This window comes from Amia ocellicauda, chromosome 6 (assembly GCF_036373705.1).
Source record: "Amia ocellicauda isolate fAmiCal2 chromosome 6, fAmiCal2.hap1, whole genome shotgun sequence".
NCBI classification, from domain to species: domain Eukaryota; kingdom Metazoa; phylum Chordata; class Actinopteri; order Amiiformes; family Amiidae; genus Amia; species Amia ocellicauda.
The window spans coordinates 13,508,936-13,522,192 of record NC_089855.1 but is presented as its reverse complement, the minus strand read 5'-3'; the positions used below and the strand labels follow the sequence as shown (position 1 = coordinate 13,522,192).

General features: G+C 38.0%; 1 protein-coding gene across 8 annotated transcripts in view; it reads right to left on the bottom strand.

Moving 5' to 3' along the window:
• mcf2la (mcf.2 cell line derived transforming sequence-like a) overlaps nt 1-13,257 on the bottom strand; it is a 57,058-nt gene that overhangs the window by 40,485 nt on the left and 3,316 nt on the right. For 2 of the 8 annotated variants that reach the window (XM_066706195.1, XM_066706198.1), the window contains exon 1: nt 3,272-3,789. The exons of the other annotated variants lie outside the window; for them this stretch is intronic. In XM_066706195.1, the coding sequence (XP_066562292.1) occupies nt 3,272-3,344 (73 nt within the window). In that variant the 5' untranslated portion in view covers nt 3,345-3,789. Of the gene's footprint in view, nt 1-3,271; nt 3,790-13,257 lie in introns of those variants that run through there. 8 annotated transcript variants of the gene reach the window in all.

Below are 13,257 nucleotides of genomic sequence, written 5' to 3'. Positions count from 1 at the left end.
AATCTGTAAAAGAGGAAATGTATGACAAACTTGAGAAGATCCTTCATGTAAACAGCAGTTTACATATCAGATTTATTTTTTCCTCAATTATTAATAATATAGTGATCAGCTTAACCTCACCCTTCCACCGCATATAGAGAAGTTATAGGTGGGTTACTAACATTTCCTTGTCTTTTAAACCACTGGACAGTTATTGAAATGTATTTGAGTAAGAGCATTATACAGACTGCAGGGTTCAGAATTACTGTACGTTAACCACAGCATTTAATCCAACCACTGAAAATATTTTCTGTCAAGCTACCACAAGTCAAGAGTTAAAGACTGATTGCCAACCTATTTGTTTAAAAATTCAGCTTGCCTCCACACGACTCGACTACAAAAGTAGCAATGCAGATGTTATTTGCCATAATAAATTCAGACAAAGTCTTTAATCCATAGACATGCTATGTTCTCCCAGAGCTTGTAATTATGTGATGTTGCAAAAACAGGCCATTGGGGTTTTGCATACAAGGATTTCTTAACACCAGCCATTGGTAAAAGAAAACAAGAGTGCTCTAAAATGAATAGATCGTTAATAATTTAACTCCATAAAAATGCTTTTAGCACATATTGAACTTGGAACAGGTTAAGGGATTTAAAAAACAAAACAAAACATTAATTCAAACAACTATCATATACATGAATTAACTACCTCAAACTCCTTAAGAAGGGGGAACTACAGAAGATTAAAACTGTTCATTACACCACTGATCACAGTGAAGCAAAATAACATTGTATACTGAGCCCAAATTCATTTTTCACCTATCAGGCAATCATTTATTTTTAATTCATCCATTTAATGCATTTCCATAAATGTACATTACATAAAAGTGATAAAGTCTTATGTCTAACCCCAAAGGAAAAAGGGTTGGACCGGTACCCAAAAGAGAGGTTCACCTTACTTGGCAAGGACTGGGGTTTGCAGTGCAATAGCCTGGTTTGAATATGGTATTAATGAGTATTATGGCTTGGTTTTACTGTCTGCCACGTGCTTGCTGCCACAGGGCATAATTTCATTCGCTGAAGCAGGCACCTTAAGGAGACTTTCTATGGTGACTTAGGACACTTTTTCCAACCTAGTCCCCAAGATTTAAAGTCAATTTTTCAGCTCATATAAAGGTAGATGTTTTTCACTGTCCAGCTCTTTACAGTCGCATCCCCAGTAGAAGTGGCATTAAGCCCAGCAAGTTGAATGCAACCCAAGCAATTTCCAGTAGGCCTCACTACATGGCACCTCAGTCTCAGTGGCACGAGGCCATAGAACACCACACTTAAACCTCGAGAAAGTAGCACCACTTCTGGTACCTGCGAGTTCCCCCCCGACATCTCAGTGTGGACGCTTCCACCAACACTGTTTATTTAATTTCTGCACACCCTTATTATCTTAAAGGACATCTTCTTTTACCTGTGTTTTGCCTGATTCCATCTTGTTGTTTGCCTTGTTGGAATATCTCATTGTTCTCAGCACTCAGTCTAATGCAAACAACTGTGTAAAAGGCTTGCCAGAGAGGGTAAACGAGGGTTGCTAACGAGTGATTAAGTATCTTTCTGATTGGGGCTAATCTAATCCATAATCTAATCAACTGATCTTGAAACTCAAAGATAAAGCAAGAAAAATAATAGGATATGGCATCAAAATATCTTTACAAGAAAATTGTTAGGTTTTTTAAATAATGGAGAATCAAATGGTAACTGGTGTGAAGTAATACAATAGGATGGAACTGAGAGGATTTTTACAGATTAACTACAATGAGCCTCTTTAAAAAAATGAATATACCCCTGGTTTAGGGCATGTGAAAACCTGCAGGATTAGGCCTGCAGGACACTATAGTGAACACTAATAAACAGAAACAATGTGCTCATCCTCCACATTGTGCCATGCTGATCTTTATGTTGGAGGACTTAAAAAAGTGAAAAACAAAGGGAATTTTCAGCTGCTACTTGCTGTATAAAACAAGAGCAATTGATTATGCTTCACTAGTCCATCCTGTCATTGACAACTCAATTTAAAATGGAAATGGAAAATAATGAGGAATTAATCACTGACTCCCAAGAGCTGTCATACTGCAAAGGCAAGTAATTCGGGTTTACTTGCTTTTGTTTTGTTTTAAAAAGAAAAAGCCAACAACAAAAAAAGCTGAAACCTGATAAAGATCAATGGACAGAGACATTTTGGTCACTCCCACTTTTTGGCAGAATTAAAGCCACCGAGATGGAAATATAGGTCACAGAGGACTGATCTCACAGTACCTGGCCTTACGGTATAAAAATGTGTCCTTGCACATGGATGATCTTTAAAATATAGAATTCACTGACAATTCCCCACAGGCAAATGCAATTCAGTTTAACTCAACATAAAAGCACACAAAATATGACTGAAAATGTCATTAGTATTGCATGTGTTTGTTTGTTTTGCTTTCTTTAATAAATACACACCCACCTTGATAACAAAACCAACTTGATACACAATAGCAAAGAAAAAAATGAATAATGCAGTTTATCCCAGACACAAGTTCCTTTGTGTTGTGGCCTGACAATATGCCTGTACATTAACAGTATTTCATAAAGAAAAAACATCTCACTATAATCTCTAAAATTCCCACAGTCCACTGCAACTTTCCAAGAGAAATTAAGTTTACTTTACAGACTGATATTATTTATCATTATCTATGTGCTGGCTAAACACTGTTGCTGTCTTTCTTTTCTTTCTATATTTATTTGCAATCCAAATTCTCTCACTTACAAACCTATGAAAAAATTCTAAATAACAAAAATAACACTGCCTTGTCTCTTTGTATGTACAATAAATAACAAACACAACAACAATAAACTAAATTAAAGACATTGGTCTATGATATCTGGTATTTTCACTCAAAAATCTCTCCTGCACAAAAACATGTGTTGTCCTTTAGAGAAGAAAATAAGCGTATTACACCTGTAGTAAACAATTATGTTGTGATTCATTAAATACATCAGTTATCAGTGAAAAAAGGCTTTACTGCTCAGATTTGCAGAATACTATAGACTAAGAATGAAATAATTGACATAGTTGGCCCTGCTCATTACACATAAACATGCCATCTGCACAGCTTTGGCAGCTGCACTCTAAATAACAACAACACAATTCTCTATATATTTTAAGTGAAATGTCTACATGTAATAAGTTCTAAACAAACACTTAAAATGCTAAGATAAAGAAAAGCAAACAACGATTCAAATAAAAACACTGCACCTGTCATTCTCTTCAGCTCCATCCACATCTTTGTGATATCCTTGCAGAGCAAGGATATTAGATTTAAAGACATCCTGGCAGTGAAAAAAATCCTTTCAAAAAAGGTATGGACAGACAAAGTGGCCCATTCTGTCACTGTGATACGTGTCTGACTTCAGTTTACAAAGAAATCAAACCCCCCATCTTCCAGTGCAGCCAACCTCCCAATCTTCAAGTTACAAGTCAAACTGCTGAAATGTAATGTAGGTACGGCCTTTCAGGTGTCCCCACAGGTCTGCCGCTCCCAGTAAAACAACTGCAGTGGATTTCTATTATTGTCTGTTCACACAGCAGACCAGTCCAGCAGTAGTTTGTATGCACACAGATCTGCACTATAAATTAATTGAACGTCCGGAAGGTTCACAATCAGAGAAAGAAAGGACAGGCAGTGTGGTCCCAATCGCGTCGCCTGTCGGAAAGCTCCCTATGGGAGCCCTTTGTTTAATAATAGGCAACCTATCAGGTGACGCCGCCTTCCCCCTCCAGGGATATTGTTCTGCCGGCAGCTGTCTATCCCAGGGCTGGCTCTAATTGAACAGCACCTATGACTTTTAATCGCCTTTCTTTAAATCTGCATGAAATCTCCTTCTCACAGTAGCTACAACTAAAACCACAGCACAGCTCCAGCTGACTTGATCAGAAAGGAAGAAAGGGCTCGTCCAGAGCAATCTCAGGCAGGAGTGGGCCTGCCGATTGGGCTGTGCAGCGGAGGAGCACTCTTCTGTATTGCCGGTGAACTGGGAAGGCTTTACGTTAGGCTTCACTGCTTCTCATTTCAGTGCTCAGAGAGACAGAAAAGTAGCTGCATTTCACAGGCCTTGGATTAGCAGCTCATTTCTTAGATCAATAAATACATACAAGCAGAATTTTTAAATGAATGCAGGCCAGCCACACCGATTGTGAAGTGCTGGGAATCCTGCTCTACAGCCTGTGGGCTATGTATGTTACACTGAACAGGGGTGTGGCAGAGAAGCAGCTGTTTAAGCCTCTTAGTAAATGAGAGGGGATTAAAAAGTACAGTAAATGGATATGGAAAATATATAATGTTCAATATAGGATGAGGTATATGTTCCTAGGGACTACTAGCCTTTTGCTGCATATTGGCCAGTGGTAAGCTTATGGATGTAGGCACACAATTAACACCAGCATCTTAACCAGTATGTCAATGTTTACAGCAGTCACCTGGGTTACAGTCACGGCTACACTGTGGTGCATCCTTTGATTCCTTCAAAAAATAATGCACGTGTAAGAAGCTAATCCTGTTCCTGAAGACATCAGGATACTTTATGGTTGTGTTAATTTATAAGGGCAAAAATAATGGAGCAATAGTCTAAGTAACCTAAGTGTGATGATGGGATACCAAAGCTCATTGGTTATTCTCCCTTTCCGGCAGAGAGAGAAACAGTTTTTGCAGTGCAGATGCAGGACTCTCGTGTGTTGGACAGGCAATGGTTCAATCTAAAGCTTCACACACAGTGTCAGATGATAGATTACACTTTCTTCACACATGAACTTCTGCCTTTCTATCGACAACATTCAGGTCCACATTAATATACATCTTGCCAATTCTTATGACACTAGACACCAAAGACAAAGAGTGGCAAAAGTACTACACAGATGAAAATGTACAAATGTAGAAATCTTATAGGGAAAAAAGTCTTAGTGAATTTCAGATTTCTGTTAAAAAAAGACAACAAAAATACCCCATACTGGTTACAGTTATTGTCACGCACTGATGCAGGCAAAATATAGCTCATGAGATGGAAGGAAATGACAACCAGGTCTAAATGCACTCTCAGACAGTGCGGCTTGGGGACGTGATGTGAAACTAAGCTAATACTACCTCACTGACTGTCATTGAGCTCCAGATCAGTTAGAGTCTAAGTGAAAAAAACACAAACTGAAAAGGCTTTCAGGCGACTCTACTATCAAGACATTAAAGATTCATTATATTCTGCCCTATCCATGCCCTTTCATTTTTTTTAACTGAGCACTAAAAAGTCTCCACTGTCCGAAGAGCCCACAGCAGTCCGATTGGTGGGTTCAGGCCAATTCAATCCCAATGGATCGTACACCTTATTCCATACCACAAAAGGATACAACGGGTGCTCAGATCTGACATATCTTTGATGACAGACTCATACCTAACAGGCAAGTCCAACAGTTTAAAAGGAGCATCCACAATTCCCCTCTGTAGAGAAATCCTAGCTCAACTGACAACACAGAGGGATGAATGCCTGCTCCATAGAGGGAGGTTGTGAGATCTAGAACAATAGATAAAACGGATGTATGTATTTCTCTAAAAGGCAGCAGGTCTCCTTTAAACTGGAGATATTCGGGGCATGGAGTTAAGTAGGATGCAGATAATGTCGATACCTATGACTTTTGCGGGGATTAATCTAAGCAGCACTGCCTGGTGCTGAATGCTATAGTATATTATAGTTAAGATATGTGGAGAAACCGCCAATGGATTGGTTATAGCCCTGGCTGGTGGGGGATGTGTTAGATGTGCTCATCTGATGTGAAATGTGAGGTCTCCCTCAGCACCACTCTGAGATCAAGGGGTTTTGTATATTTATGCCCTGAAGAGATTTCACTTTCATTGATTTTCTCCTTGTTACAAATATTGTTGGTCAAACAATTGTATAGCCCATAGGGGAGCTTGGTTTCTGCATTTTGAAGCACTTATCTGTAGTCTAAGATTTAATGGATGAGAAATAGAATAAACTGCTAAAACAGATATTAATGATATTAAAGATGAAAATATTAAGGTGGCATCTATGACAAACAAAACTCCTCTGTTTGAAATATCTACTCTGGCTATGCAAGTGTACACAGCAGACAGTGGCGTAGACTGTTTGGGTTCCAGATGCATTAAAGTCATATGCAAACAAGATGCAAGAACAGGATTCCTTACGCCCTTCTTTTCATTTGGCAAAAAGTATAGGAAACTTATAGAAATAAAGATTTTTCTCGACAAATTATTTTTTACAGCTATACAATGTTATGGCTGGGGACTTTATGGATTTGCGGTTAAGAGGCCACTGTATACATTAGATATTAAGACAAAAGCCATTAAGCAAGATGACAAGGTTTCATTTAAATTACAAATTACCACTGAGTGGAAAATAACCTTGGCAGTTAATTACCTCTTGGCACGGCTTTTTAAGAACATACACTGTACGTCTCCGTTTGCTGTATGTCAGATTTTTTGGGTTCTCACTGAAAGCCGTCACATCGGTCTGCCGAGTGTCATGCGCGTACGTGCAGCAGCAAAACCCACCAACTGCACTCAATTATCTGTGACTGACCATAAGGTACGAAACACCAGCCAAGGTCTGCTATTGCTGCTTAACTAGAGCGGTCATGCCCAGGACATGGTAAAGATGCTTAGTGTGAGATTAGAAGCCCCTGGTCCTGGTGCCATGACTTTAGACTGCCTCAAAACAACAGATGACACTCAGCAGGTGTCACAACATCAGTTTGTACTCCGGTAGACAGGCTTTATGGATATTATGAAACACTGAGGTAAAAACATTTAAGTTTTAAAAAGCAGATCTGAATGAATACCCTGGGCTCACCCTGGAGTCCCGGGTAAAGACACCCAGTTTTTTTTTTTTTACTGCAGACACAAGATACGTTAAATACAGTTAAGCTAAACTTTCCACACAGTGTAAAAGCCCTGAATTCAATTAATATTACTCCCAGAAAATATAATGGCTTATAATTATAATACACATTCACGGATTGATCCAAAGTATATAAACAAAGATGAAAGTCTCTGTTCAGCAAGGAAGCATCAACATTTGAGTTTGACCCCATGTACAAGTTTTTTATTTCCATTACGCTATCAAAGAGATGTATGTAACAGTTACATCTGAATGTATACAATACACAACATACCAGTGAGATCCATTAATGGACACCAAACGAGCACAATGGGTCCAATGGCCTCCTCTCGTTTGTAAACTTTCTTATGTTCTTTCTTTCTTATGTTCTTATGTTCTTGCGGCACAGTCTATATTCCAGGATGTAACAGGCTGTGACAGTGAAGTTGTAAATAATGTCCCGTACAACACAGTTTAATTAAAACTTTAAACCGGAAAAGTGACACCTGCATAGAGAGCCATGAGCCCAGTGGCAGTCAGTCTCTTTACATGTCCCTGTTAATAAAGCCAGTGTGCTGAGCAGGTCCCACACCTCTCCCACGTGGCCTCGCTGTGGGGCGGACAGGGTTTGCCTCAGTATTTTATCCAAACTCTGGTGGGTGTGACTCCATGGGAGGAACAGCTCAGACGATGACTATCAAAGTATATTTTCATACACTATTTCAATTCAGAAGATAACATTTTAATTTAACTGCAACACTTTGTACTTATTGCATAATTTGAAATGGAGAAGAAGCATCATATCGTTTTTTTTTTGTTTTTTTTGGTAGGGCATTGTAGACCCTTGGTTTGGTGGCATCCAATTGCTATTCCAAAAAGAGTACAAGTTTGCACTCAGTATGTGTGCTTCCTTGACCAGCATCAGGCACTTTTATTAGCCAAGATGCCTGATGTTTTTGCTTACGGCAATGTGTCCTCTCAAGTAACAGGTAGGAAATGTAGCAATAAATCATTACATTTGCAACTTGATATTGGAGGGTGAAATGCGTAATTTTCAGCATTTGTGTTCTAGCCTTGCGTTTACTGCATACCCCACTTACTAAAACCAAAAAACACACAAAAAAGGACATCCTTTGGCTTAGGATCAGCTAAAAACAACTGTATAACATCAATGTGGCTGTATCTAACTACCATGGATATTTAAATTACTATAACCAATGTTTGCAATGCATGCCGTCTTTGAAAACACTGCAAATATTATTGAACTAATGGGATCGGTCTCCCACTGAGCCACTCTGGGAAGCAAAAGTAAAACTCCCAGTCTGTTGTTTTTTTAAGTAGCAAAGGCAAATGAACAAGACAGGCCTGTTCACTGTAATGCAGTTTGGCCCTCCTGCCCCTGAGAGGAACAGTAATTTAACCTTTCTGTTTTTAAACAAATGCAGCAGAAGTCTCGCAACACTCCCGTCTATTCATTGAGGTTGTTAAAATGGGAACCACACATCTTCACAGGATCCTGTTCAAAACAGGAATATGTTATTTATATTTGCATAATTGAAGGTATGTAAATATATAACAGGATGCAGATATCTGCTATACAGCTTCAATCCCAAACTTCCAGACTAAACCATTAGCATGGTATTTTATAACAAAATCACCATGATGCATCCTATAATTGATTATTATATCTGTTAATAGGTGCACTTCAAATTACTATAAATATTAAGTGCATATGTATGATTTGTAATTGCACCCTTTTTTTGTACTTACCCTTACACTGACCATAGGTTGAATCATTACATTTGTTTACTACATACTCCAAGTTATTGGGAATGAAGCTGTATATTGTATTTTCCTGCTATTATTGTACTGTTTTACGTTTATTTTTTCCATATATGGGAACAAATTCCTGTCACTTCCACATCAAAATGATCCATTCTTTAACAGATTTTATGCACAAGGATTTAAATTGAAATGCTAACAAAACATCTTCAAAATCAGTTATATCCAAGTTATATCCCTTCTGCATTAAATTAGTGGCAGTCCTTAATCTCCAGTATGTCAGCCCCCTCTAGAAGATTTACTTCTGAAAAATGAATTTCTTTCTTATGCCTTCAGAGATCACCAGCAAGTCTCCAGATTCAGTATGTGTACATGATAGGAAGGGGTACATAAAGGAGGGGGGTATTGTCTGTTTCCTGTTATCATTACACTGAGATCCTGTATAAATTGGCTCTGTCCTATGTTAAGATCCCTTCAATTTCAAGGAGTAAGCTCTGATGAGTAAAAGGGCTTGTCTTGCTCTCAGGTAATTAATTATTTTCTCATGTTTTATTAGGTGCTCTTTCTTATGTTCAATGACAATTCACAATATTTTTTTTCATTTTTAAGAAATGAAAAATGTTGATAGTTAAAATATTTACTTCTCACGCAACTGACTATATCAGCACATTGAGGTTTAATTGATCTAGTTTTACACCACATAGTATTGGTTACACCCTGTAGAATTAATTCATTGGAAGCCTTCCTATTCTTGAGTTTCAAACAAGGCCAAGGCATCGATACCACAACCCGTCAGCTCGTTCTCAGAGGGGGGGGGGGGTCTGACTTCCATTTCACTCACGGACAAAAGCTCAACTACATCACTCAGATAGTAGATCAATACAACCCCCCTTCAACTCTGTTCTCAATGTCTGCCCATGCTATGCACTGCGTGGCCCTCGGAGGACTTGCAGGGCGATTGATTCAGTGCTATGGTTGAAACACGAGAGGTTTTGCTGATACCAACATACATTTGCATGCATTTGGTTCCATTAGGATTAACAAAGTGACTACTCTTCTCGGGGAATGGAGGCTGCAGGTTGTGCTCCAATGCTGCGAGCATGAATTGCAGTCTTGTCTCCACATGGTGTAAGAGAAACATAATGTCACACGACACACTGAACAATGAAGACATCAAGGACTCATGATAACTGCAGCTGGTATAATGGGTAATGCTAGTGGGTTAGTTATTAAAGAAGAAGAACAACAAAAAACAAAACAGTTCCTTTATGCTGCGCTGTCTCTCGTCTCTTTTATAACGTGAGTCATTGTGTGCTAATTTTATCAACAGAAGAAATTGCAAAACTAATTTTGTTGGCTTTGTGTCCTTATACAAAGGTGTGAGATTTGAACAATTGAACTTGTCAGGAGCACTAAAATTATACTGACAGACCCATTATGGATCATAAGCTGAAGACATGGAAAAACATCTCTGCTTGTGGATTTAATATTCATAATGGAAAGGATTCTGTCTGACACAGAAGGTGCGGACTCAGACACAGCAATTGTCTCTTTGCAGGAGGGTGTATTGAAATTAGACTCCTAGACAGCTGAACAAAGTTATTGGTGTCAAAATCATAATCAGTTAGTGAGTTGTCCACTGTACAACAGGGATTAGTGATGCATTTATACCACAGAACCCAAAAAATTACTGGCACAACTGGTGCAACATTATCCATGTACTGTTTCAGTCATTAATGGGTTTGTTTATTTTTAAGGTGCTCTTTTACACGCATTTACTTTCAGATACTCTCCGCCCTAACAATAAACAGCAAAGCCTGTCTAAGTAGAGTTTCATAGTGTGAGTAACAGTGGCATAAAATAATCTCTCAATGGATATCAGAAGGCGAGACCTTCAAAATTAGGCATTTTATTTTAATTTTAGATTAAATTTAAACAAATCTGAGACTATATGAAGTAGCAGCCATTTCCATTCTGATGGGGTAATTTTGCATTTTGAAATATTGTTCACATTTCTATGTAATTATATACAATTCACAATATTTGACGACAAATTTAGTAAGGCCTGTTGCTATGGAGAAATCATTTCTATGCAGACTGCATGTAGAAATACCAGCCACAAGGCTAATTTTCCCATTATCTGTACACGCCCAGCCTGCCTGCCTGCCTGTTTTAAGAGTAAAGCTACAGCTGTTAGTGTGTTTGGTTTAAGCAGAACCAATGCCTAAAGGTAATTTTTTATTGTATTATCTGTCAGAATAATAGCCATATCCAAATTAAGCCAGGACACTATCCAAATAAAGTGTATAACCGAATAACAGAAACGATCTTTACTATACTTTTCTTTATATGGCACATATTGCTGAAGAATTGTAAAATCATTACAAAAATGTTAAAAAAGCATTTTGAAAAATAATAAGATTAAGAATTAACATTTTGTTTCCTGCAGAAATTGTTTAGATTAAGTAAATAAACCACAGTGAAATTCTATCAATAGGCTTTAAAGATAAAGACTGGGGATTATAATTCATTAAAAGCAGTATTTATAGGTGAAACATCAAATGTTGCAGTCTTTATTTACTTTAAACAAACCATGAGAAAAAAAAAATCCTGTTTTAGTTGCAGGCTTAAGCTTTACAATGCGATGAGTCTTTCTGGCTCTGTGCCAGTATGTCTGTTGCTTAAACTCACTGCAGGACACATGCTAATTATGCATAATTGCACACTGAGCTCTTTACAGCACTCAACAAAGCCACTTTTTGAGCAAAACCATAGTCTGTTCTCTTTTCCCATACTGTTGGATGGAACTACATAAAATACTGGACAAGAGAGAAATCAAAACAGGACAGAAAAATACAGTTAAGTGAAATAAACACAAACAAGCCTAAGGAAAGAAACCAATTCTATAGTTAAGGAAATATTTGGTGAAGCTCCAACACACTGAAAAAGCCAACTACATGAATATAAGGAACGGGGATAACAACATGTCAATATGATAGCGTTACATAGGCAAGGGGGAAATAAGGAGCACTGAATTCAGGGTAGGAACTGGACTGAAGTGAATATTGAAGATCTGTGTTCAACGCTGAAGGTTTGCAGTGATTTTGTACAACCATCCAATTACATAATTTAAGAGTCAAGACAAGGGAGGCAATTAAAGAACGGTCTGTAATAAGGAGGCCTTTGGGACATGGTAGGAAGTAGTAGGAATACAATGAGGCAGAACTATTTCTCACTGCTGGATACAGGAAGAGAGACTGGAGTACAGACCTCTAAGGCAGAGCTAGAGTTTAAACAATGTAAGCCTGCAGAAGAAGACATTGAGGTTAGCGAATAATAAAGGACTTCAGAAGCCTTAAGGAGATGGAATCAGTTTCATTTTACTATCATTAAGTGCTTTCCTGACGTCTTTGGTTAGGTAGAGATGACAGGAACTGTGGGAACATGAACTCCCACTGCTGGGTAGTTAAGAAAGGGACCGTCCCTAATTCACTGTTTTCTCAACAGGTGATGTTTTACAAGAGGACTGCAACCAGAGAGCATTTCCCTTAATTCAGACTAGATGTTTACTTCCCCCTGTGTTCATGTGAAGAGAATAACACTGTACGCTTTAAAAAGCATAGACTCTCCTGGCTTTCAGGGGTCCTGTACAGCACAGAACAAACAGCGGAAGTCAGGATAAGACTGAAGCCCTGACAAAGCAATCTTCAGAGAAAGGGTCATGTATGTATGTATGCACAAAAATAGGCTGCACAGAAATAGTGCTAATGCATTTTGTGACAGAAAAACAAAACTACAATTACTATATATTAATTCAAGGACATCTGAAGACTTCTTTCAATCAGTGTGACCCATGTGCTTTGCACTATTAAATATTAAACTCTTTATGCAGAAACAGAAAGACAGTGTAGTGTAGTAATATCCTAACTCACAGATATTGACATCCTACTAAGCTCAATGGATGTCCCCCCAAATTCTGAAACTAAAGTTACACCACTGCCTGCACAACACACTCTCAAAAGGAACGTGTTTCATGCTAATGCCAACAGTTATCTACCCTCCCTGGCGATGCTGGCTATGGCAGAGAACCGAGTAATCCCTGGGAAATCCAGTCTGGAGAGTAAAAACTAAATCGATATGATCAGACTGTATACAACTACAAACAAACCAAAGACAACATTTGAAACTTTGAGCTCTGCAGCTATGTTTGTTTGTGCCACATTTTGTTTAGGTATAGAAACAACATTTTTTTATATACATATACATATATATATATATATATATATATATATATATATATATATATATATATACACACACATTATATATATATATACACACATACACACACACACACACACACACACAATTTTTACTTTTAGAATTGCCGCTAACTTTGTAACAAATGTTTGGTTCCTTTCGTTATTCATTTTTGATTTTTGTTTGTCTGAGGGACTGAGGGATCTGAAAGAAGGATGTAAAAATGGTGGTTATATTGATGGGCTACTCCCAGTAATTTGCCTTTTGAAATTGTTTTTCTAAGATTAATGAAGAAGT